Source organism: Schistocerca gregaria, chromosome 3 (assembly GCF_023897955.1).
Source record: "Schistocerca gregaria isolate iqSchGreg1 chromosome 3, iqSchGreg1.2, whole genome shotgun sequence".
Classification (NCBI taxonomy): domain Eukaryota; kingdom Metazoa; phylum Arthropoda; class Insecta; order Orthoptera; family Acrididae; genus Schistocerca; species Schistocerca gregaria.
Genome location: NC_064922.1, coordinates 534,995,781 through 535,022,941, shown reverse-complemented (window position 1 = coordinate 535,022,941; position 27,161 = coordinate 534,995,781). Strand labels below are relative to the sequence as shown.

The 27,161-nt window shown below is 38.3% G+C and overlaps 1 protein-coding gene across 1 annotated transcript in view; it reads left to right on the top strand.

The window, feature by feature from the left end:
- The first annotated feature begins 381 nt into the window (after positions 1–381).
- Positions 382–27,161, top strand: part of LOC126356139 (peptidyl-prolyl cis-trans isomerase H) — a 46,602-nt gene continuing 19,822 nt past the window's right edge. Inside the window, exons 1-2 of the mRNA XM_050006851.1 lie at positions 382–596; positions 684–860. Of these exons, the coding sequence (XP_049862808.1) occupies positions 513–596; positions 684–860 (261 nt within the window). The 5' untranslated portion in view covers positions 382–512. The remainder of the gene's footprint in view (positions 597–683; positions 861–27,161) is intronic.

Here is a 27,161-nt window from a genome sequence, read left to right as displayed (position 1 = left end):
TACATGTAATAAGCTCCTGACACACAAAACAAATATTTTGTTTACCATCTTCAAATAGTTAGTAATTGATTTGTCCCTTTAGTTGCAGTCAGTCATTTTAGTATACACGCTAAGTTGTTTAGTGCATATAGATAACTCGTCGGGTCAAAATGAGCCAAATTATGCGTATTTTATAGCTACAAATATCCACCCATATTACACTCGAGCATAGAGTTTCGCGTCAGCTATTTGAGCGTCGTTAAACTATATCCAGGCGTATACATGCGCTAGTCACATGGTGCTGGTTTTCAGTCAGAAACGTTAACGCAACCAAAAGCTTTACTGGCGCGAGACACTTCCAGTGTGAATATACTTCCGTGTAATGGAATGAGTAGGCATGTTTTCTATTTGACAACTTTGGTTTGTGCGCAACGTTAAACAAAACATGGGGTGCGAGTTTTGAATGAGTGTTGATATAGTGATTAAGACTGTTTAATGAACACTAGTCGAGAAGTTTATGAAACAGTGTCATAATGCCAACCTGGAATCAAATTCAGTCTCAACTTAGGAACCCGAATAATCCTGTTGTGTTCTTTGACATAAGTGTCGGGACAACGGTAGCACATTTACTCAGTGTTGAACATGCCAAATTACATAGTGATGTGTATATATGTATTTTTGTCATGGCTTTTAATCTTTCGTAGGAAATAGGACGTATGATTCTTGAACTCTTCGCAGATGTGGTGCCAAAAACGTGCGAAAATTTCCGCGAGTTTTGTACTGGCGAATATCGAAGAGATGGAGTGCCTCTGGGATATAAGGGTGCAATATTCCACAGAGTGATAAAAGATTTCATGATTCAGGGTGGGGACTTCGTAAACGTGAGTAGTTATTATCATCGTTCAAGGTATTTGAAATATGGAATTCTAGGGCGCCATTCCATCCTAGTGATCACATTTTTCAAAAGTTTCCCGCCCTTCCATTTCCGATTTTGTTCAAATTTGCCGTGGGTACAAATATACCATAGAATTCAACTCGTGAAAAATATGAGCTCATCATACCCGGTATGTTGGAAATTGTGGCCCTTTATTTGAGAAGCTCTTCTACAAGGGTGTGTAGCAGTCAAACCCCAATGTTGGAACCTTTCTTAATACAAGGGAGCAGCAACTAGGAACCTATTGTTTTCAGATCCTTTAGAATTTTTAGCCCTGATTCAGAAAAACAGAGTGTGGCGATGTGCCGAACACGTTGAGAGTGAGTATAATGCATCGAAATACCCCAAAAAAGACGTGCAGAGAAAAACATTAAAATTTTTAGCCTTCATTGGAGTGAGATATCTCTGGGGGGGAAAAAACGCAAAACAACTACAACTGGGCACTTATATTAACAGCACCTGGGGCAGGACTCTCAGTCCATCTTCTTGCCTAAGTACTTCTTGTGGATCATACTCAATCAGAAACATGTTGTCAAATATAAAACTGCAAGTTCAGGTGCAAAATTGCAAAAGGATCACTTCAGAAGTTCGTATTTTCAGTACTGGGACCAATGACCTCAGCCGTTTGGTCCAATATGAACTTACCAACATTTCCAGGACCACCGGAAAGACCACAATTTTCTCCACTACAAACATCTTGTATCTTAGAGTTAGTTCACCAAAAGGAATGAAAAGTAAGGTTGAACTTCAACAAAAATCATGCACAGTATACTACCATCACAAAATCGTACAGCTGGTTGAATGCACAGTGCCAGGCAAATTGATGTTGATTTACAGCTAATCATGAAGACCTATACAGTTCTCATCTATAAAGACATCCTTCTATGAAGCTGCTGGACAATAGTCTAATCTGATGTTACGAAATTCATGTAAGATTCTTGTAGACATTGTCAAGGAAAGAAGGATTTTGTCATAGCTAAGAGTCCTAAAGGAACGAAAGGAGAAATCCCAAAATTTGAAACTGTTGTTTATTCAATATTGAAAAGAAAATATGAAGCAAGAAATTGGGTTACCTGAATTTTGTGAGTTTCAACCAAAATAGTGTATTACCTTTCAGTACACATTTCTGCAACCCATAAAAATGTGAAGCTGATGTTTAATGCAAAACCTGTTGACACAGAATACAAATCCCTTCTTGCTGAGACTGCAGTTTAGATTCGAAGGATTGCATGCTTCAGTGGCGTGAAAGACTGTGGTTTTGATGAGGTGATTGAGCTATGAACCAACACTGATCTTGATACACTGGAGACAAAGCAGCTGCCTATTACAGAATTTAGTGAAAATTTCATTGCCAAAAATTTGAAGCTTTCTAGTCATCGCTACGTTACGAAACACCTGACTTGTCACCTGAAATTACTCAAATAAAATTTGAAGTCTACTGAATTAGCCTGTTCTTTTATCATCTAAGATGCTGTTCAAGGATGCCACTGAGAGAACAGTCCAGGAGCATTGCACCCGTTTCTGTACACTATAAAACTGAAGAAGTACAACATACTAGCTTACGCAATAACAGCTATTGTCCCAAACATTTGAAAAGTATAATGAAGCAACAGTATGCATTCACTATTTCAGTGATGGTTACGCTGCTCAGTACAAGAATTACAAAAATTTTATCAGCCTGTGCTACCATTAAAAGGACATTGGTACCCTATGTGATCAAAAGTATCTTGGACATCTCCAAAAACATATGTTTTTCATATTAGGTGCTCTGTGCTGCCAACTGCTATCAGGTTCTCCATATCAGTGACCTCAGTAGTTATTAGACATTGTGAGAGAGAAGAATGAGACGCCCTGCGGAACTCACAGACTTCAAACATGGTCAGGTGATTGGGTGTCACTTGTGCCATACATCTGTAAGCAAGATTTCCACATTCCTAAACATCCCTAGGTCCACTGTTTCTGACGTAATAACGAACTGGAAACGTGAACGAACACGTACAGCACAAAAGCGTACAGGCCGACCTTGTCTGTTGACTGATGGAGACCGCCGACAGTTGAAGAGGGTTGTCTACATCTACATCCATACTCCGCAAGCCACCAGACGGTGTGTGGCGGAGGGTACCCTGAGTACCTCTATCGATTCTCCCTTCTATTCCAGTCTCGTATTGTTCGTAGAAAGAAGGATTGTCAGTATGCTTCTGTGTGGGCTCTAATCCCTCTTATTTTATCCTCATGGTCTCTTTGCGAGATATACGTAGAAGGGAGCAATATATTGCTTGACTCTTTGGTGAAGGTACGTTCTCGAAACTTTAACAAAAGCCCGTAAAGAGCTACTGAGCATCTCTCCTGCAGAGTCTTCTACTGGAGTTTATCTATCATCTCCGCAACGCTTTCGCGATTACTAAATGATCCTGTAACGAAGCACGCTGCTCTCTGTTGGATCCTCTCTATCTCTTCTATCAACCCTATCTGGTACGGATCCCACATTGCTGAGCAGTATTCGAGCAGTGGGCGAACAAGCGTACTGTAACCTACTTCCTTTGTTTTCAGCTTGCATTTCCTTTGGATTCTTCCAATGAATCTCACTCTGGCATCTGCTTTACCGACGATCAACTTCATATGATCATTCCATTTTAAATCACTCCTAATGCCTACTCCCAGATAATTTATGGAATTAACTGCTTCCAGTTGCTGACCTGCTATTTTGTAGCTAAATGATAAGGGATCTATCTTTCTGTGTATTCGCAGCACATTACACTTTTCTACATTGAGATTCAATTGCCATTCCCTGCACCATGCGTCAATTCGCTGCAGATCCTCCTGCATTTCAGTACAATTTTCCATTGTTACAACCTCTCGATACACCACAGCATTAGTGAACTTCCGATGTCATCCACAAGGTCATTTATGTATATTGTGAATAGCAACGGTCCTATGACACTCCCCTGTGGCACACCTGAAATCACTCTTACTTCGGAAGACTTCTCTCCATTGAGAATGACATGTTGTGTTCTGTTATCTAGGAACTTTTCAATCCAATCACACAATTGGTCTGATAGTCCATATGCTCTTACTTTGTTCATTAAACGACTGTGGGGAACTGTATCGAACGCCTTGCGGAAGTCAAGAAACACGGCATCTACCTGTGAACCCATGTTATGGCCCTCTGACCCTTGTGGATGAATAGCGCGAGCTGGGTTTCACACGACTGTCTTTTTTGAAACCCATGCTGATACCTACAGAGTAGATTTCTAGTCTCCAGATAAGTCATTATACTTGGAACATAATACGTGTTCCAAAATTCTACAACTGATCGACGTTAGGGATATAGGTCTATAGTTCTGCACATCTGTTCGACATCCCTTCTTGAAAACGGGGATGACCTGTGCCCTTTTCCAATCCTTTGGAACGCTATGCTCTTCTAGATACCTACGGTACACCGCTGCAAGAAGGGGGGGCAAGTTCCTTCGCGTACTCTGTGTAAAATCGAACTGGTATCCCATCAAGTCCAGCGGCCTTTCCTCTTTTGAGTGATTTTAATTGTTTCTCTATCCCTCTGTCATCTATTTCGATATCTACCATTTTGTCATCTGTGCGACAATCTAGAGAAGGAACTACAGTGCAGTCTTCCTCTATGAAACAGTTTTGGAAAAAGACATTTAGTATTTTGGCCTTTAGTCTGTCATCCTCTGTTTCAGTTCCATTTTGGTCACAGAGTGTCTGGACATTTTGTTTTGATCCACCTACCGCTTTGACATAAGACCAAAATTTCTTAGGATTTTCTGCCAAGTCAGTACATAGAACTTTACTTTCAAATTCATTGAACGCCTCTCGCATAGCCCTCCTCACACTACATTTTGCTTCGAGTAATTTTTGTTTGTCTGCAAGGCTTTGGCTATGTTTATGTTTGCTGTGAAGTTCCCTTTGCTTCCACAGCAGTTTTCTAACTCGGTTGTTGTACCATTATGGCTCTTTTCCATCTCTTACGATCTTGCTTGGCACATACTCATCTAATGCGTATTGTACGATGGTTTTGAACTTTGTCCACTGATCCTCAACACTATCTGTACTTGAGACAAAACTTTTGTGTTGAGCCGTCAGGTACTCTGTAATCTACTTTTTGTCTCTTTTGCTAAACAGAAAAATCTTCCTACCTTTTTTAATATTTCTATTTACGCCTGAAATCATCGATGCAGTAACCACTTTATGATCGCTGATTCTGTGTTCTGCGTTAACTGTTTCAAATAGTTCGGGGCTGTTTGTCACCAGAAGGTCTAATATGTTATCGTCACGAGTTGGTTCTCTGTTTAACTGCTCAAGGTAGTTTTCAGATAAAGCACTTTAAAAAATTTCAGTGGATTCTTTGTCCTTGCCACCCATTATGAACATTCGAGTCTCCCAGTCTATATCCGGCAAATTAAAATCTCCACCCAGAACTATAACATGGTGGGGAAATCTACTCGAAATATTTTCCAAATTATCCTTCAGGTGTTCAGCCACAACAGTTGCTTAGCCAGGGGGCCTATAGAGACATCTAATTACCATGTCTGAGCCTGCTTTAACAGTGACCTTCACCCAAATTGTTTAACATTTCAGATCTCCGTCAATTTCCTTTGATACTATTGCACTTCTTATCGCTATAAACACGCCTCTTCCTTCACTGCCCAGCCTATCTCTGCAGTATACATTCCAGTCTGAGTTTAGGTTTTCATTACTGTTTTCGTCTGGTTTCAGCCAACTTTCTGTCCCTAGTACTATATGGGTGTTGTGACCGTTTATTAATGAGAGCAGTTCTGGGACCTTTCTGTAGACGCTCCTGCTATACTATTAGCACATTAATATTGTTATTCCCTGTTGCATTTTGACTACTCCTACCTTGCCTCGTCTCAGGAGGCGTCTTGTCGGGCCTAGGGAGGGAATTCTCTAACCTAAAAAACCCCCATGTGCACTCCACACGTACTCCCTTGTAGCCAGTTCCGGCGTGTAGTGCACGCCTGACCTATTCAAGGGGACCCTACATTTCTCCACCCGATAGCGGAGGTCGAGAAATTTGCACCCCAGATCTTCGCAGAATCGTCTGAGCCTCGGTTTAAGACTTCCACTCGGGTCCAAACCAGAGGACTGCGATCGGTTCTGGGAACAATACTACAAATAGTTAGCTCTGATTCCACCCCGCAAGCGAGGCTTTCCACCTTCACCAATTCCGCCAACTGCCTGTATGAACTGAGGATGACCTCTTAACCCAGACGGCGGGAGTCATTGGTGCCGACATGAGCAACAATTTGCAGTCGGGTGCACCCAGTGCTCTGTCGCCGCCGGCAGGGCCTCCTCCACATCTCGGATGAGACCCCCCAGCAAGCAGACAGGATGAACACTGGCCTTCTTCCCCAACCTTCCGCTATTTCCCTAAGGGGCTCCATCACCCGCCTAACGTTGGAGCCCCAATAACTAATAAACCCCTCCCCCCGTGTCCCTGCTCGGACCTTGCTGAAGGAGCGGCCACATGTCCACTCACAGGCAGAGCGGGCGATACCACACAGCCAGTCTCCACACTTACCCTCCGCCTCGTGGGCCGCGAGCGCCGCTGAACCCGCCATTCCCCCTGTTGAGAGGGTGGCCCAACCTCGCCCGGTACCCGCGAAGATGTCGCGACAGCAGGGACAGTGGGTGAAGCATGTAACACCTGGGGTGTACAATGCGACGCACCAGACTCCCCACTGCCGCTACACTCCGAGGCAGTGGCCTGAAGATGGCTGACCGCGGCCATCAACACGCTCAGCTGTTCGCGAACAGTGGCCAGCTCCTCCTGTGTCCGTACACAGCAATCACACATCCTGTCCATCCTAAGAAATCAATTTACTGTAGAGAGTTAATCAACTTTTAACTAGACTGGTAGGTATCTATCCAGATCATCACACAGGAATCCAGACTGCATTAGGATCCAGCGCAAGTACTTTGACAGTGAGGCGGGAGATGAGAAAACTTCGATTTCATGATCGAGCTTCAGTTCATAAGCCACTCATCACGCTGGTAAATGCCAAACAGTGCCTTGCTTGATGTAAGCAGTGTAAACATTGGATGATTCAACAATGGAAAAACGTTGTATGGAGTGACGAATCCCGGTACACACAATGTGGCAATCTGATGGGAGGGTGTATGTATGGAGAATGCCCGGTGAACATCATCTGCCAGAATGTGTAGAGCCAACTGTAAAATTCGGAGATGGTGCTGTTATGGTGTGGTCACGTTCTCCATGGAGGGGGCTTGCACCCCTTGTTGTTTTGCATGGCACTATCACAGCACAGGCCTACATTGATGTTTTAAACACGTTCTTGCTTTCCAATGTTGAAAAATGATACGGGGATGATGATTGCACCTTTCAACATGATTGAGTAGCTGTTCATAACGCATGGCCTGTGATGCAGTGGTTAGACAATAACAGCCCTGTAATGGACTGGCCTGCACAGTGTCCTGACCTTGATCCTGTAGAAAATTTTGGGATGTTTTGGAACGCCGACTTCGTGCTAGACCTAACCGACGGACATCGATATCTCTCCTTAGTGCAGCACTCTATGAAGAATGGGCTACCATTTCCGAAGAAACCACCTAGCACCTTATTGAACATAGGCCTGTGAGAGTGGAAGCTGTCATCAAAGCTAAGGGTGGGCCAACACCATATTGAATTCCAGCATTACCGCTGCAGGGTGCCACGAACTTGTAAGTCATTACCAGCCAAGTATTCCGATACTTTTGATCACATAGTGTATATCTGGTGAATGGAATTTATGTGGCACAAGCCATGTTAGATCTCTGTGCGATGGAATTGGTGTAATGGCTGAACGCTTATCAGTAACAGCACGCTTGCAACAAACTACAGATGATCAAATTTTAACCCCAAAACATTTATTCAAATTTTGTGACCAACAAGTACAAGGAATAAAGTTCAGTTTTGTAACAAGCAAAGAAATAGAAGGCAAAAGATAGCTACATGAATAATTCTTTGAAAATGGTCTTATTTTAGCTGTAACGTTTTTTTGCCAATGGATTTGATCCACATTCAAATGATACAACTTCTTTTCTGGGTTTGGTTTATCAATCAACTGACACTAATAAGGCTTTCATGCCAGTTTAAGCCTTATTCCTGGCCACTACATAACCTGCATGTATGACAGTCACTGGCAGGTTGGTAAAGTATGTAAAGTTGATACTGAAGAACATGATGCCCTTGTTAAGTTCATTCACCCCTTTGGTCCAGCACACTCTTTCTATTTGCCTGAAAGGTAAGATGAATGTTGGATTCCTGAAAAGCACATCTTCGTGAATATTGCAGTGCCTTCACCAACTAGAACAGGACAACAGCATAATTTTCCAAAAGCAATATTGAAGAGTATTAAAGAACAATTTAATTCTGTGAAGCTTTAATCCAGCTGATGCATTGGAAACTTGTTTAAGAAACCAACAAACATGGCTTGCGAACCAAGCAAGATACTCAAGTGAGGATTTGGAACCTTGATGAAGAAGCCAGCAAACACAGGCATCCATATTATGTAACAGAATAAGCAATGTTTGATAACATCATACACCTCGCCTTTGCAACCACACATGGCCACTACCAGGATAGGTACAGAAACTGACTCAAGTAAAGGTTTTAAACTGGTTGAGTCATCAAATTACCATGGTTTTCATGGCTAGTTGAAACACCAGCATTAATCTACCAATTGTCATTCCTGCTCGTTTTGAAGTTATGGGTTGAGCAGCCTATACCATGTTGCAATCTTAACATATTGCACATGACTTTTGTTGAAGTTCAGCCTCATATTTGGTACCTTTGTTGTGCTGACTCTGAAGTCCACCTAGATGTTTCCAGTGCAGAAAATTGTGCTCTTTTCCTGTGATTCCGGAAACAAAAATTTCTGAAATGACCCTTTTGCAATATTTACATCTGAACTTGTGACTCATATGTTGTAATTTTGAAATTCAATGCTATATTTGTGATTGAGTATAATAAAAAATAATTGGCTAAGCAGGAAGACATGTTAGTAGAATCATGTCCCAGGCTGTCAACAAATGTGCGAAGTTGTAGTTCCTTTGCACTTTTTATTCCTGAGATATCTCACCCTAAAGAGGGTAAAAACACCTATGCATTTTTCTTTGCAGGTTTTTTTTGAGTGCTTTCATGCATTATGCAGGCTCCCAGAATGCTTTACATTGTGTCACATTGTATTTTACTGATTCACAGCTGAAAATTATCCAGGACCTGTAGGTAAGCTTCCTGCTTGCTTTGCCTTGTAATAAAAGAGTTTCAAACATTGGATTTTGTTCATTTTCATACACATTGAAAAGCCATCCAACTAGAAGGCCACAGTCTCTCAGTAGGCTATGTAAATCATGATTTAAAATTTTGCACAGGTTCATTTCTAGGATAGGTGTACACCCACAGCAAATTTCAGGAAAATTGAATCTCAATCAGTGGGAGAGCCATGATCACTTGAGATGGAATGACGCTAGGAGAAAAAGATAATTAATAAAACCTGATTGGACTAACCTTTTTTCAGAAATAAACTTCATTCTAGACTGCGTGTTACTTAGTACATATGTAATTTATTGTCTTAAATACTACCACTCCGGGAATAGGTTTGGCAGTAGTCCATGGCTTATGTTGCCATTCACATATGCATATATGACATATAATTGACAGTAGGGTAAACTGCAACACTCTCATCAATCACTTTTGCACAGTGGTGTACCATAATTTTTAGATACACCATGATGGTAATGTTTTGCACTAGTTGGAGGGAACTCAGTGATAGTGAATGTTTGAATCAGGCATTTAGGTTGGTCCACATACCCCAGTGGGTAAAGGGACTGCTCGTGATAAACAATAGATTAAAGCTTAAGTCCCAGTATAACACAAATTACATATGTCAGGTCATATTCATAATATAATTTGAGTCAACAGTTTGTTTCATAAAGGCTGTTAGTAGATAAATTGTCAAAATTGGGTCAAGAACTGTCTTAAAACTCTAGTATTTCATGGCCAAATGTAATTCATCTTAGGGTATTGTATTGAAATTCTGTTCAAGATTGCAAGTTATCCATTTTGTTATATCCATTTCTAAAGCCCTGCATCCATTACACTCACCTACAGACTTCAAATACATATGATACAACGTCCATAGCCTAAGGGCCCAAAGTGTATGGAGGAGGAACAGGCAACTGAACCCTGGCACATCAGAGTCAACAACGCTATATTACATTTACATTTTTAAAGCCTCCTTTTTCCTTTCTCTGATTAAAACACTTTAGTTTCTTAATTTGCTGGTAATGATAATTTAATTGAATATCATGCAAATTATTTAGTAGAGTGACTAGATCTGTATCTTATTTTGTCTTGTCTGTCTTCTGTTGCATGAAACAATTATTTCAATTTTGGAGAATTATTTCCCTCTTCAGGTGTTCTATAGGTAGTACTTTTGATTAAATTTCCTCCAGTATTATCCATTTCTACTGAAACACCTTTATCTCATATCTTCAGTGGCATTGTATACCTCATCTATAAGAGTGAAAAAATTGTAAATTCAAATTTCATTTGGCCACCTGCTTGGAGGGAACTTTAAACTATGTGTTACAAGCAATTGCATTGTTTGCAAGTTGTGTAAAATTTTTCAAAAATTAAGTCTATGCTGGTTATGCACAAAAACAATTGTTTGTTTTAGCATACAAAAACTTCAAATAAAAATTACACAAAAAATCCTGTTTTGAAACTAGGCTTTTCTATTGCTCCCAGAACTGTGTATTGTTTAAAATACTGTTAAAGTTCACAATAAAGGGAAACTATGTTTTTCCAAATTAACTGAAGTGTTTGAGACAGCTTCCACAATTCTCAACTCTCACCTTTCAACATTACATAGATTTTGAGCTGTGCTGCAGATCAGACTGTGGCCACAAACGTACGTCCAAAAACTAATATATATGCAAAAGAAATGTCATTGTTCTGTTTTCTTTCTGTCTGTGCACATAAAATGTCACATGCTACAATATCTTGATGGTAAAGCTCAAAGGTATTGGTAGGTACAGTTGATCTGATTTTCCACCTTCAAGGTATGATTGCCTGGAGCCAGACTGTCTTCATTTTTGAAACTGGAAATTTATTTACATCATTATGTAAGAGGAAAAGTGCTTCTGGTAGGGGCAATTTGAAACATGCTTTAGGGTTCCATACTTTGATCATTTCTTTTCTAAGTATGTTCCATTGACCTTCCACTGACAGTTTTTGGTAGAAGCATAATTGTGCAGTCAAGGAACCAAATAATGAAACAGGGCATCTGTTGAAATGAATCAAATCGTACCTAATAACTTTACTGTTAATTGTAATAAAACACAGTGCATTCTGTTTTTAACATATTTATTATTGGGATGTTATTTTAATCATCCATGATGGTGGTGCGATAAGTAGATGAATGAAATCTGATTTCTGTGATTTTTGATGGGTGGGAAGATCTCATTAGATTTTGATATTCACAGTACACATAGAAGTTAAGTACAGCTACCTTTACAATCAGAACACTATCCACCACCAACTTTAAGCTGGTGTACATTGCATACTTTCATTCATTTGTCATATGGATAGTAATCTGTAGCAAATCAGTTGAAATATGAATGATATGTTATTCGAAAAATGAGTGTTCCATAAACTGGGGATTATTAAACTGGAATTTTAGTATACTGATAACTATTTAGACAACAGGCATTATGAACAACACTAGTAACAGCACTTACTGTGTGTGTCAGTGGCAATTTGGAAGTAGCCAGTGAGAGTTCAATGGTCAGACAACAGATGTTTTGTAGCGTTGAATAGAAGCAGGGCAGCCACACAATAGTTTGTAGGTGGGGTTGGGGGTGGTAAGGAGGGGGGGGGGGACCTATGGGCATGGAGTATTTTTAATATTTTGGAAGACAAACAAATAAAAAAGTTCCAGATTCTCCGGCCCTATTAAGGGTGATGAATTTCTATGGAAAAAATATATATTAGATCTCTAAATCATAAGTACTAAGAAATAAAATATTTCATTTTATCTTAATTTTTGTAAATGGTACGTCCCTTTGAAAAATGTATATTTTGCAAATAACTCTTAAAACAATTGATAACAAAAAAAACATTATAACTAATAAACCAAAAGTATTGGAGACCTGACAGATATTTTTCGTTAAAGCTCCCTCATAGTATCTTGAAATTTAGTTGACACATGCACACTAATGGGCTTCCTTTAACTTACAAATTTAAGATGAAAATACGAAATTAAAGTTGATTTTTCCACTTAAAAAGTTGTTATTATTTTCTAATTTGGAAAGTCACAGAACACTATCTTCTCTGTCATATTAGCAGAGAGTACTGATGTAATTATAAATAATATCTTCTCCGCTCCAGCTATCTGTATTATGTAAAATATTTATCACTAAAAATGTAAAAAAAAATTGCATTTTTGTGAGGATTTATGCCTTATTTACTCGAAAACCTCCATCTGAAAAATTTTGAGATTTATCAAAATATTGTTTGGTTAAGATTTTAATAGTCAGAGCAGACATGGTGGGCAATATTTATCTGTTTAAAGTGTTAAAAATTTTTTAACGTTCTGCGTATTTCACATCACTGAATTTCTAGTATACGAGGGTTGCCAGAAAGTAATGCGCCGCATTTTTTGTCCTCAGCCAAAAATAATGCTACGAATGCAAAACATTATGTATGTATTATTTTAAGTCTCCTGAGTGAGTGTACCAAGTTTCTGTCACTTCCGGCAGATAGCATAACTCCAGGACAGTTGCAGAATGGCATCTGGAGGTGATGTATGTTGCAAGCAACAAGCCGTCATTGAATTTCTCACTGCAGAGAAACTATGGGGAATTGCACAAAAACTTGTACAAAGTCTATGGAGCATCAGCTGTCAATAGTAGTTCAGTTAGTAGCTGGGCATGGAAGGTGAGGTCATCAGAAGGCAATTAGGCGGAGCTCCACGATTTGCAGCCTTCAGAGAGACCATACACAGCTGTCACATGTGGCATGTTGCCACGAGCTGATGATGTCATTTGTAAGGACAGACACATTACGATTCAGCAGTTGGAAGACATTTTGAGGATGATGATTAAGTTATTCACACAGTGAATCACTGGCTCTGCCACCAAGACAAGGATTGGTATTGACAGGGCATACATGCCCTTGTTTCGCACTGGATCGAAGCCATAGAATGGGATGAAGATTATGTGGAAAAATAGGGTGTTTAGATAAAACATGATGATTGTTTCATGTATGCAATTCTGATTATGTCCAGTAAAAAATTGTTAGAGAAAAGAAGTGTGGTGCATTACTTTCTGGGCATCCCTCATAAAATATGCCTGTTGGCAACATTGTTTCCAGTGTTCTGCTGTTTATAACAAACAAGTGAAAACTTGCACATAAACTAGGCACTACACCTCCACGAATGCTAACTGCAGTTAGCATTGGTGGAGGTGTAGCACCTGCTCAGTTCACAGCCACCATCTATATCATGGTGTGGGTCTGAAGGTAGGCTAAAACAGGCTGAAACTGGTAACTTTATATAAAATTTTTTGAAAAAGCTTGATTGTAGTTATCTGTTTATATTCAATTTTAAATAAATAACTGCTGTACTCCAGAGAGTGCGCTCTCTCCCAGTTATTGGGTGACACTGATGAGGATTTAGTTAGGCACATTGTGATATTGTCATATGTTTTATGTGATGCAGAATATTTTAACCAAATGGATGGCACTGGGTTGTGGAGCCCATTAACTTCCTTTATAGCCAGTATATGTATAGAGTACTTCGAGGACATCGCTCTGGACACAGCTTCTGCAAAGCATAGTTTATTTTATCATCACTTTGTTGTCTGGTATCACAGATTTGAAAAGCTGGGAGAATTCCAGGATCACACCAACAATACCATTGACAACATCAAGTTTCTGATGGGCAATTTCATATCAAATCATGCAGGTTAAGAGTGCGAGTGTAACATCAGTATTTCAAAGTTTGCTGGAAAAAAAGGCTTGATTTTCTGATGATTTGTTAAAATGCTACAGACCTCTCCATATGAGAGTGTTTGTGAAAATTTTGTAACGAAAGGGAAAATTGAAAAATTATAATAAAGAAACCAAAAGTGATAGAGATCTGAATTTATTTTCAATAAATACTTTGTTCCCAGTACTATAAGACATGATTAATACATAAACACTTCTGAGCTTTTTTTTTTTAGGCGGAGGGGGAAGGAAACTACGAAAATTTGTAACATTTTGTGAATTTTAAAATTGTTCTGAAGATATGAATAATCACAGGATATCAGTTGTATCGAGAAATAATAAAGTGAAAGGGCCACTAACTGTCAGGTATGACATTAATGTGTGAAATTCTTAATTCTTAAACTGACAAAATATTTGCACATAAAGATGAAAGAATGTGAAATTTTTTGGTTATTGAGAAATTATTTTCTCCAAATCTCCTTCCTAAATGTTCAAAAAATTTCATGGTACGTTAGTTGGTCATTGTACAATCAGAGAGGCCAATACTTGTCTGTAGAAAGAGAAATTTTTTAGTAGACCTAGCTCTACTCTCACAGTCAGAAAATCACGGACACTTAAATATTTAAATTGATTGCTGATTTTAAGTAAATGTCGTGCAAAACTGGTATTTATGAATTAAAATAATTACTTTGGAACATTATAAGTTACTAGGTAAACAATGCATAATTTTGTTCGAAAGCATTTTATAACAAAAATGAGATATAGAATACTTATACCCATTTTTCTTTTTATGATATTATTCACAAATAATTGTTGTCTTCTGTCATGAGTTTACTTCTTCATGACTTTCTATGAATTAAAACTACCAACAATGTAACAGTCAACACAGCACTGTTGCAAAGAGTTCATTCTTTTTTTCTGCTTTTCATTGAACCTGTGTAGTTGAACTGAATTTGCCCACAGATAAGGTTGATCCAACAAGAGCAGTACTCGGGAAACGGGAACTGCACACTGATCTTTTGATGATGCATTTGCAAGCGTTAGCAGGACCATGAGGTGTCATGAAGGAGACAATTATATCTTGCAGCTCATGAGAGACACTAATGACCTGTCTCAACTACCACTGATTGTCATACACACAAGAAATGAAGTGGCTCACTACAAAGTCTTTTAATGTATACTGTGGTCTCTGCCAGTGACAGGCTGCATTTTGTGGAGAACCGTTCTTGCAATGTATGTCCCATATGGGATGCAACCTGATAATGACTTGATAGAATTCCTACCACAGGCTTCATAGCAGACCACTCTTCTCTCTTTTTGAAACGGAATTCCCTTAATGTACTTTCATTTGTAATTACGAGTTTCATGGTTGTTACTAATATTGATATGGTGTGTACAAATACAGTAACACCTTGTATAGTTCAAAAGCTTCATGCTTGTTGCAGGATGTTTACAGAGACCTCCTACTGTATAACGTGCACTTTTTCCATAACCTGTTGCTGAAAATATCCATTTTTTGCCTTAATTCCTGTACTATAGTGTTGACCAAGCTCATAAAGCTGACAGTGCTTTTTAAAATGAGATGCTGCACCACCATGCACACACATGGCCTTCAGATGCTATGTCATCAATTATCATGCTGACAGCATAGCATGCATGCCGTGAATGAGATGATACAATAGCAAAACAGTGTGATGTTCTAAGGAAACAAGACACACACGTGAATATTGATACCAGTGATGTGTGCCAGTGGTAACTTCGAATTTCATTCTGCAAAGCAAAAGACCAGTTCTCAACAAAGTCGAAATAAAGATATAGTGTGTCAGCATTCTGGGACATGGTTGATTTTACTTCTGCTATGGCCTGCCTCTGAATGCTCCGGATATGATGGTGGGCTATTCCTTTCATGACCCAATGCCTAAGCTCTGTAACAAACTTCTCTGGCTCTATTGTCTTTTTCACCAACCCTCCTCCCTCCCACAATGCATAGGTTATGTCCATGTCAGTATCCTGAAGGTGTAATGCTTCAACAGTCAGCACCAGGACACATTGCACACTCCTGCAACTAACATTTATCTTGCGGCTTTTGACATGTATACAAAAGCATCAGGTCCATCTCTGTGTACTTCTTTCCTATGACACTGCTTATAGCAAAACAAACAAGTTTCAAATTAATGCAGCAAATACATGTACATACTCCCTTCACTGGCTGGCATTTTATCCATTTTGGTCATAAGGAGTCGAATTGTGTGAGACCAGTTTTTTTTTACTCGGGTTCTCCTTTTCAATTAGGAGAAATGCTTTCTCTTATTGATCTTGTCATATATATTTTTTACCTTTTTAACTTTTTTTCACAATTTTCACTAGTGATAACATCAGACTGGTTAGGACTGCCTGCTGCAATGTTTGTCATCACTCAGGTACTATTAGAGAGCAACAGTAAGCATATCTTCTTGCAATGAATGTGCCACAGTAAGAATCTAGGTGTGCCCAAATACCTTTATCATTCTTTATTTAATGAGCTTTTGAAACCAAATAATCTGAGGAAGTGGGTATGTATTTCTGTATCTGCTGCTTAGAGTAGCTACCTGGTATCAGTCTCAGTATAGGTGACTGCTGAGATAGCAGTATTTAAGTTTTGAGACTCCACATCACATTTCATGCTCATATCACTATCTTCATGCTTTGCACCAAGTTCATTTACATTATACACTACCTCTTTCTGGACATTTAAGGGGGGATATAGTAGGGGCTATGGCAGAAATACTAATATTCAATGCATCAACTACTTCACACCCAGGAATATAACATCTGAACTATCTTGTTCAGTTTCACATTTGGATGATGGGAAACGTTCAGGTGGGTTGTCACTAAATTTCTTCTTGTAATGCATGTAGCAATTCCTGCACAATGGATGTGATGCTAATGCCATTACTCGAGGACCAAGATATTCCTGCAGTACATCTGACAGATTTCCAGTGATTGTGAAGTTTCTCTTTTTTTGTACTTTTCTTAAACACCATTGTCTTGTGTCTTTTTTTCATAGTCCACAAACACTTTACTCATTCACTTCGGTATTTTCTCAGTGACTGTGTATCTAACAAAAAGTTCAAACCAAACACAAAACTCAGTACGGAATGGTTTATGTGCAAGTTCTCACTCATTTGTTATAAACAGAAGAGCACTGGAAAGTGTTGCCAACAACCATATTTTACACTAGAAAGTCAATTATGCGAAATATGCAGAACGTTGAAAAATTTTTATTGCTTTACACAGAAAAATGTTGCCCACTGTGTTTGCACTGACTTCTAACATATTAACCAAACTTTATTTTGGTAATTCTCAAAAGTTTTCAGATTGGGTTTTTTGAGTAAATAATTCATAAAAACTCACAAAAAAGCAATTTTTTTACATATTTAGTGTGCTTAATACAGACAGCTGGAGTGAAGAAGATATTGTTTATAATTGCATCAGCAGTATTTGGTAATATGTCAGAAAAGATACCTTTAATGCAATACATCTACCAGGTCTCCAGTACTTTTGGTTTATTAGTTTTTTTTCTCTACTGTTTGATGAGTTATTTACAAAATATACATTTTTCAAAGGGCCCCACCATTTACAAAAATTAACACAAAATGAAAATGAAATTACTTTATTTATTGGTTCTTATGACACAGAGGTGTACTGTGTACTTTTTCGATAGAAATTCATATCACAAGTTGACATGACTGGTATGATATGGGATGAAAACCCCCTTATGGAGGTAGAGACAGATGGTGCCTTGCCATTCCTTAATGTCGTTCCTTGATGTCCTTGTCTGTCATAAAGCAAATGGGTGTCTCGGCCACGATGTTTCCTGGAAACTCAACACACACAAACTGATATCTGCATGCTAACAGCTACCACCATCTGTCACAGAAACATTCTGTTCTGATGAAGTTGGTGCATTGAGTGGAAGCTGTCTAAGATGCTGGAAACCTTTCGAAAAGTATTCAAGAAAAATGGCTACAACAAATCCCAGATTCTACAACCAGCTTTCTGAAACCACACAAGCAGAAGGACCCACAGGAGAACACAAAGAAGTTGGCATTTTTGTTGTTCTCTTGCTCAGTAACAGGAAAGATTAGCTGGTTTGTAAAAGACATAAGTTGATTTGGTCTTCAGGAACAATACAAGAACTCATGAGGCCTGTGAAAGACAATATAGACCTACGAATGCTAGGAGAATATAAAATACTGTGTAGGTGTGAACATTTACGTCAAACAGACTGAACAGTGCTGCATTGAACCCTTTGGTACCCTGAGAAATCAGTGATAGCAGAGCATGCTCTAGGGAATGTATATCATATTGCATTTGAAAAGACATTTGTTACTACAAGGATTAATAGTGTCTGAGATAGCTTCATAAATGAAGCGACTGAGATAAAAATTTGTGACAACATTGTCAATGAAGACAACAGCCTGTTGTTGAGCGCAGCTTGGGACCCAGGCATTGGAAGGTTGAAGCAGGCGTGCAACAAAAACATTACCTTATATGGTGCTGGAGTGAGCACCACTAGTGTTACGGAAGGCAAAACAGCCATATAACTGTGGTAGCAGCAACCAAATGACAGTCACCACTCGAAAATGGCTGAGTAGTACTCAGAAAAAAGCTTGTGTATTTTAAACAACTCGGCATGACTGGAAAATGAAGAGAATTTTATCAATACATATTGATGCAAAGCTATGCATCCATACTTAAACTGATATTAGATGACAAATTCCTCCTTTTCAGAAATGCTTTTCTCACTGTTGTCAATCTACCTTTTATATCATCTCTACTTCACCATCAGTTTTTTATCTGTTCTAAGAGCAGAATTCATGTACTACTTTCATTTATCTCATTTCATAATCTGATCTGTCAGCATTGCTTGATTTGATTACTAGTGTTCTACTTTTGCTAATGTCTAATGTTCTTTTAATCTTTTTTAAAGACCTAATCCATTCTGTTTAAGTGTTCTTCCAAATCCTGTGTTATCTGTGACAGAATTACAGTGTTGTGAACAAATCTTTAAATTTTTATTTCTTCTCCTTAAACTTTAAATTCCGTTCCAGATTTATCCTTGGTCTCCGTTACTGCATGCTCAATGTGCAGGTTGAATAATATTGGGGATAGGCTGCTACCCTGCCTCACTCCCTTCTCAACTATGGCTTCCCTTTCATCTCCTTGACTCTTATAATTGCTAACAGGTTTTTGTGCAAGTTGTGAACAACTTTTCATTTTATCCTTGCTATCTTCCAAATTTCATAGAGTGTAGTCTAGTCAACAATGTTAAAAACTCTTCTGTAAATCTAAAACTGCTATAAATGTAGGTTTTCCTTTGTTCGACCTATATTCTAGAATAATTGTCTTGTGTGGTACTACATTTCCTCGGAACCCAAACATATTTCCCAAAATCTGTAAATAATTCATGTTATGTCAATATTGTACTACCATCAGTTATTAATCTTCAGTCTGAAACATAATGCACCAGGTGCCCTGTCCTTTTTTTCTCTCTCTTTCTGTCTTTCAACAACCATATGTAAGTTACAATGGAGAAATAACACAGCCAACCATCTGCAAATAATTGTTTAATACATTTACCTAAGTTTCAACACCTCTAAGGATATAATCATTAGAATGAAAAATTTAAAAAGTCATATAAAATTATACATAGGAAAATAAGTTTGTCAGAAACATTAACCAAGATGAAAAAAGTCTTAACATAGCAAGGTTACTTACATAAAGGTACATTGCGAGAAGGCAGTTGTCAAAGTTTAGAGCCGATATGTTCAAATCCAAAATTAAAAATGTTCCAGCCTTTGGTACTTACACCTTGCAAGGAACACCATCAGATTAAGTGGCCCAGTAGTTTACATTGCTACTATGAAAATGAGGCAAAAAGTTGCACCACCTATTGGGCACAGGCAATGACATATGGTCATTTGAGACATTATAATAGAGATAACCGAATTAAACAATAGTTAATCATAAAAAAAATTCAAAGGGTGAGAGCTTAATGTATTTTTGAAAATAAAGTAAATGAAATACAACTAAGAGCCAGTATCAGGCTTTACTGAAATGCCCATTACGTAAAGTGCAGAGTATTGTAAAGTATTTTCACACAACAGCTGCACAGTCCAAAAGAGTGCATGATGGAAACTAGTGATACATTACTCTATGATATTTGAAGAAAAAGATGTTTCGGAATTGTAGGCACGACAACAGTAAAAAATAGGCGATCTAAAATCTGTGAGTAGTGGATTAAAAAGCCATTGAAAAAAAATTTGTTTTGTAATTGTAATATTTGTCGAGGACGAGGCCATCATTCTCAGAAATATGCTTGAAAATCTCCAGTCCTTTGAGTATGTCAAGCCTGCGAACTTTCTCTTCCCTACATAAAATAGAAATTTCTTCAACACTTTTCGGTTTTTGGCCAGGCATTGTTAAACACAAAAATGGCTATTAAATTTAATAAGAACTGAGAAAGAATGGGCTGTTGCCAAATTACATGAAATCCTATCTTAACATCGGGTAATGCATGAACATCCAAAAACTTTTCAGTGCTTAGTTCAAAGAATTATTTCCCACAAAATTGGTGCATTATACAAGAAAAAGGACAGATCTAATGAAGAGGCCTGTGTTTCTATCTTGAACTCACAATTTTTTTGCGTACATTCTGATTTTCATATTGAAGCATTTCAGATTTTATTAATTATGAGAGAGGCAACTGTAAGAATTGTATTGCCAAAAGACAAGAGAAGAAAACTGGCTAAACTGAAGAGCATTTTACCTGTAACCAAAAACCTGGTGTTACTAGTTTTCAGAGGTCTGAACATAAATTTTTAACAGAATTCTGAATAAGACTGAAATAGATTTTACTCCAGAAGAAACTGCCTTCACAGAAAAAGGGCTTAAATACAATGTAATGCCTAACCTGTCAGACAAAAATGTTGTAGAAAGTATGATTGTAGATCTTGAAATAGGCCTTGATAGCATCAAAATGGACACGTCTCGACAAACGATGATAGCTTGTGGTGTGTGTAATGTTTTTGAGAAATATGCAGTTCAGAACTCCTGCCAATACGAATGTGACAAAAAATTGATTGAAAGTATTAATGTCAAGCTAAAAGAAAATAATGCCTTTCTAACTAAATCTATTCAGAACGAGTATGTGTCTAAAACATTGGCACTACAGTTTTTTGAACAGAACAATGTTTCGTAGCTAGATGAGGATCCGACTCCCACGACACTAAAAGAAATGAGACTTGCCATTGATAGTGCTACACATTTGCTTAAACCTTACCATAAGAAACAGCTTATTAGTATGAATCCACAGGTCCTAAAATGGTGTTCCCTGTTTAAGGCATATAAAATTCACGATCTGATACTTCTGATCGTGAGCAGTATGAACAGTGCATATCTTAAATTAGCAAGGTTTCTTTACAATAAAATAAAGAAATCCTTTCTTTTTCAAAATAATTATTCTGCCATCAGTAGTCAAAAGCTAGTCAGTAAAATCAAAGATTTGCAGTGTGTGCAGGATACTAAATTGTTTTCACTAGATATTATGAGGGTACATACTGCTGTACTTGTTCAAATAACTATTGACATCATTGGGGGGGGGGAACACCATCAGCCTGACGGCCTGGCAATAGGTAATCCACTGGCAGGCATCTGAACCAAAATTTTCAATAATTTCCTGGTAGAAAAATTCTTCAGTAATTTTTCAGTTACTGATCTGGGTATTTTGTCATATTCTCAGTACATAGATGACATTTTGATCATACACAGTGGTTCCTAGGAAGGTATTGAGCATTTGATTGGAATATTTAATAGTCTCCATGAAAAAATCAGATTCACATGTGAATTAGAAATTAATGATCGTTAGTTGCATTACCTAGGCCTTAACAACAATGTAGGAAAAGGCAGATTGATACTTACTGTAAAGAAGACATGTCAAGTTGCAGACAGGCATAATTAAAAGACATTTAACCAAAACTTCATCAGTAGAAAACACACACACACACACACACACACACACACACACACACACACACACACACACACACACACCGTTCTCATACACAAGCAAGCACACCTTATGTGCACGTGACCAGCAACTCCATTATCTCAGGCTGAAATGCAACTATCGTGGGGGGATGCAACCAGCAATCTGGAGGGGAAGGGATAGTAACGTATGGATGGGGAGAGAGACAAATGCTGTCTTGTGGAGTGTACAGGAACTAGACTACCAACGGGCACAACATCAGGAGTTTGTGGGGCAGGGAGGTGGGGAAAGAAAAGGAGAGAAGTGGGGCAAAATGAGCTGACGCATTGGCAGAGGGCTGCAAATACACAGAGTGGGAGATGAGAATGGCGGGAAACAGTAGCACGGAGGGGTTCAAAACTGTTGGGTGGAGAATGTGGGGACAGTATGTGATGCCGGGCTAATTATGGAAGTGGAGAATGTGTTGTAAGGATAATTCCCATCTTGTTGTAAGGGTAACTCCCATCTGCACAGTTCAGAAAAGCTGGTGGTGGAGGGAAGGATTCAGATGGCTTGGGTAGTGAAGCAGCCATTGCAATCAAATGTGTTATGTTCAGCTGCATGTTGTGGTACAGGGTGGTCTACTTTACTCTTGGCCACAGTTTGGCAGTGGCTATCCATCTTGATGAACAGTTGTTTGATAGTCATACTAACATTAAAAAACTGTGCAATGATTGTAGCACATAATTCCACTTTCGCTGACCATTTGTTAATTTCTGGTCAAAAACCAGTAAGTGTTAAGAAATTTCTATTTTACATAGGAAAACGAAGATTACATACTCAATGTACTTGAAGAGCTTGAGATTTTCAAGCATATTTCTAAGAACCATGGCCTCATCCTCAAGGAACAGTTACAGTTACGTAACAAAATTTTTTTCAGTTGCTTTAATCCACTGCTCTCAACTTTTTTAATCCTTTACTTTTTGCTATGTTTTTCTGTGTCTAGTTCCGAAACAGCTTTTTCTTCAAATCTCGTACAGATGTGTACTACTAAAGTTTCCTTCATGCACATGTTCTTGGACTGTGTAGCTATTTGTGTAAATACTCTACAATACCCTGTACTTTATGTAACAGGCATTTTAGTAAAGCCTAATAGATGGCTCTAGGTTGTATTTCATTTCATTGACTTTTTTTTTATAATTAACAATTGTTTAATTTCATAATTTCTGTTGTTAAGTCTCAAATGGGCATATGTCATTGTCTGAACCCGATGAGCAGTGCAACTTCTGTCTTGTTTTTATAGTAGCAATGTAAGCCACTGGGCCGCTCAGTCTGATGTTGTTCCTTGCAAAATGTGCGAACCAAAGGTTAAACATTTTTAATTGTGGACTTGAACATGTCTACTCTAAACTTTGACAGTTGCCCTCTCACAATGTAACTTTATGTAAGCAACCTTTCTGTATTATGATGTTTTTAATTTTGGTTAATGTTCCTGTCAAGCTTATTTTCTTACGTATTATTTTATAGGGCTTTTAAATGTTCCATTCTATAAAGACACCTGTAAAGGTGTTGAAACCTAGGTAAATGTATTAAACAATTACAGAGGACAACGAAAATCTTTAAGCCTCATTTTTTTTTTTTTTTTTTTTACTTTGATAACTGATCTTTATAGATTTTTGTAAGCTGAATCCAAATCTAGCCTTAGTTTTTTTGTATCACCCATAGTTTTCAAGCAATATGCTTTTTATTGTATAGTATACAAATCCTATGCTATACGGTAAATGGGAAAATTAATGATATGCTTTGTTACAACGTAAGTGCGGTTTGTATTTACAGTAAGCTACTTAAAACAATGATATGTGTTAATAGAGGTTTCACTTCTCTGCTGGAATTGGTTGGTATTTTCTTTCTCTTTTTTCATTGAAGCTTCTTGTGCAGCTTTTTCTAGGATGTCACTTGCTGAACTTCTCGGTGAAGTGCTCAACAATAGTCCCCCATCATATTGGTGTTCCAGCGGCCATGATAGCATTTTTCCATCACTTTAATGTCCTGGTGAAAACACTCTCCTTGATCCTCACTAACATCTCCCATATTATCTTGAAAGTAATCAAAGTGAATGTTCAGACAGTGAACTTTCAGGCTCATTAAACATCATAAAGTTTTAAACTTCTTTAACATTGTAGTTATAATAGAAACATATTCTGAGTTTTTTTCATGTCCTAAGAACTTTGTAACGACTTGCTTGAATGATACCCATGCTTCTTTCTAATTTAAGGTCATTGTGGATTCAATGTTGTTGTTGTGGTCTTCAGTCCTGAGACTGGTTTGATGCAGCTCTCCATGCTACTCTATCCTGTGCAAGCTTCTTCATCTCCCAGTACCTACTGCAGCCTACATCCTTCTGAATCTGCTTAGTGTATTCATCTCTTGGTCTCCCTCTACAATTTTTACCCTCCACGCTGCCCTCCAATTCTAAATTGGTGATCCCGTGATGTCTCAGAACATGTCCTACCAACTGATCCCTTCTTCTAGTCAAGTTGTGCCACAAGCTCCTCTTCTCCCCAATTCTATTCAATACCTCCTCATTAGTTATGTGATCTACCCATCTAATCTTCAGCATTCTTCTGTAGCACCACATTTCAAAAGCTTCTATTCTCTTCTTGTCTAAACTATTTATCGTCCATGTTTCACTTCCGTACATAGCTACACTCCATACAAATACTTTCAGAAATGACTTCCTGTCACTTAAATCTGTACTCGATGTTAACAAATTTTTCTTCTTCAGAAACACTTTCCTTGCCATTGCCAGTCAGATTCAAAGCTAACATCAAACATAAATTTTCTAATGTCAGGTCCAACAAAGACGCCTTCTTTTACATTAGCTTCTGTAAGGTGTGGAAACTTTTGGCAGGGATTTTTAAAACATGGTCCATCTTCAGGCAAAGTCTTTACAAACTGTTTCATTAGGCGTAACTCTATATATAGAAGTGAAAGGAAGGTTTTTGCATAAAATGTTCTTCTCACCAGGTTTTAAAGACTCCCTCACTGGCCAGTTCTTTCTGCACCAGTGTTGATCCCTAGCCCTACTGTCCCATTCGCACAGGAAAACATGGAAATTTGGTAAAGCCACCTTGCTGACCACGAAGCATGCAGGATACTTTTAGAGCGCCACATATCATCCAACCATGAGCAAAATAGCCTATTTTATTTAGCACTATTTTTAGGTTTTCATAGCTTTCTTTCATATGTACAGAATGTCCAACAGGTATACATGCATACATGTTACCATTGTGTAATAAAACAGCCTTTACACTAGTTTTGGATGAATCAATAAACAGTCTCCAGTCTTCCTTTTTGTAATCAATACCAAACTCATTCGTCAGACCGGGAATGTCTGAGCAGTACACTATATCACATTGTTGAAAAAACTTGGAAAATTGCTGCTCTCTCTCTTTCTATACATGTATATGCTGGTTCCAACTGCCAATAAGTTCTTTTATTTTAATCTAGACCCAAGCAATTCAGCTGTTTCTTTCATTAAGACCAGATCCCTAACCAATTCGTTAAGCTCGGTCTGAGTAAACAATTTGAGCTGTAGACTTTCTGTATTGCAATGGAATTCATCATCATCTGGTTCATCTAAATCAGATTGTACATCAGAAAATACTTCTGTTGGAATAGAATTGAAATCATCTGGTGGTTCAGGAACCGGCAAATCTACACCATGCCCTAATGGTCGGATGGTGGACGGAAGGTAAGGGTAGCTTATTACCTTCTTGTTTTTTTAATTGTGACCAGTAATATCAACACTGAAAAAGTAGCAATCATCGGGATGATATATTGGCTCCCTCCATATCATAGGAACAGCAGATGTAAAGGCTCTTTTCTCCTTTCTGAACCATGTTCTCAGATCTTCAACACATACATAACATACCTTATTCAGTGCCCAAGATTTATCTTGATCACCAAGTTTAGATCCAAAGTATGACAGATAAACGCAAAGTCTGTAATGTTTCTTTGGTGTTTTTTAATCACGAATTCGCCATAAATATAACGAAAACTGTCAGCAGAGGTTTTACAACCACGATTAGACGTTGCACTGAGCACATGTACAGGAAACAGGAAAGTGAGGTTAGGCTGACAGTAAACAAACACCATCTGTTAACATAGAAATAGAATCGACCCTTTTTTGCCAGCAAATGTTTTTCAGCAGTGCTACCATTGTCATCTACATTCATTATACCTCATTTTTAAATTATTTTAACTATATAAAAGTTGTTAAATTCTTTAAAAAATTGTTGTTGTCATCAGTCCTGAGACTGGTTTGATGCAGCTCTCCATGCTACTCTATCCTGTGCAAGCTGCTTCATCTCCCAGTACCTACTGCAACCTACATCCTTCTGAATCTGCTTAGTGTACTCATCTCTCGGTCTCCCTCTACGATTTTTACCCTCCACGCTGCCCTCCAATGCTAAATTTGTGATCCCTTGATGCCTCAAAACATGTCCTACCAACCGATCCCTTCTTCTAGTCAAGTTGTGCCACAAACTTCTCTTCTCCCCAGTCCTATTCAATACCTCCTCATTAGTTACGTGATCTATCCACCTTATCTTCAGTATTCTTCTGTAGCACCACATTTCGAAAGCTTCTATTCTCTTCTTGTCCAAACTAGTTATCGTCCATGTTTCACTTCCATACATGGCTACACTCCAAACAAATACTTTCAGAAACGACTTCCTGATCCATAAATCTATATTCGATGTTAACAAATTTCTCTTCTTCAGAAACGCTTTCCTTGCCATTGCCAGTCTACATTTTATATCCTCTCTACTTCGACCATCATCAGTTATTTTACTTCCTAAATAGCAAAACTCCTTTACTACTTTAAGTGTCTCATTTCCTAATCTAATTCCCTCAGCATCACCCGATTTAATTTGACTACATTCCATTATCCTCGTTTTGCTTTTGTTAATGTTCATCTTATATCCTCCTTTCAAGACACTGTCCATTCCGTTCAACTGCTCTTCCAAGTCCTTTGCCGTCTCTGACAGAATTACAATGTCATCGGCGAACCTCAAAGTTTTTACTTCGTCTCCATGAATTTTAATACCTGCTCCAAATTTTTCTTTTGTTTCCTTTACTGCTTGCTCAATATACAGATTGAATAACATCGGGGAGAGGCTACAACCCTGTCTCACTCCTTTCCCAACCAC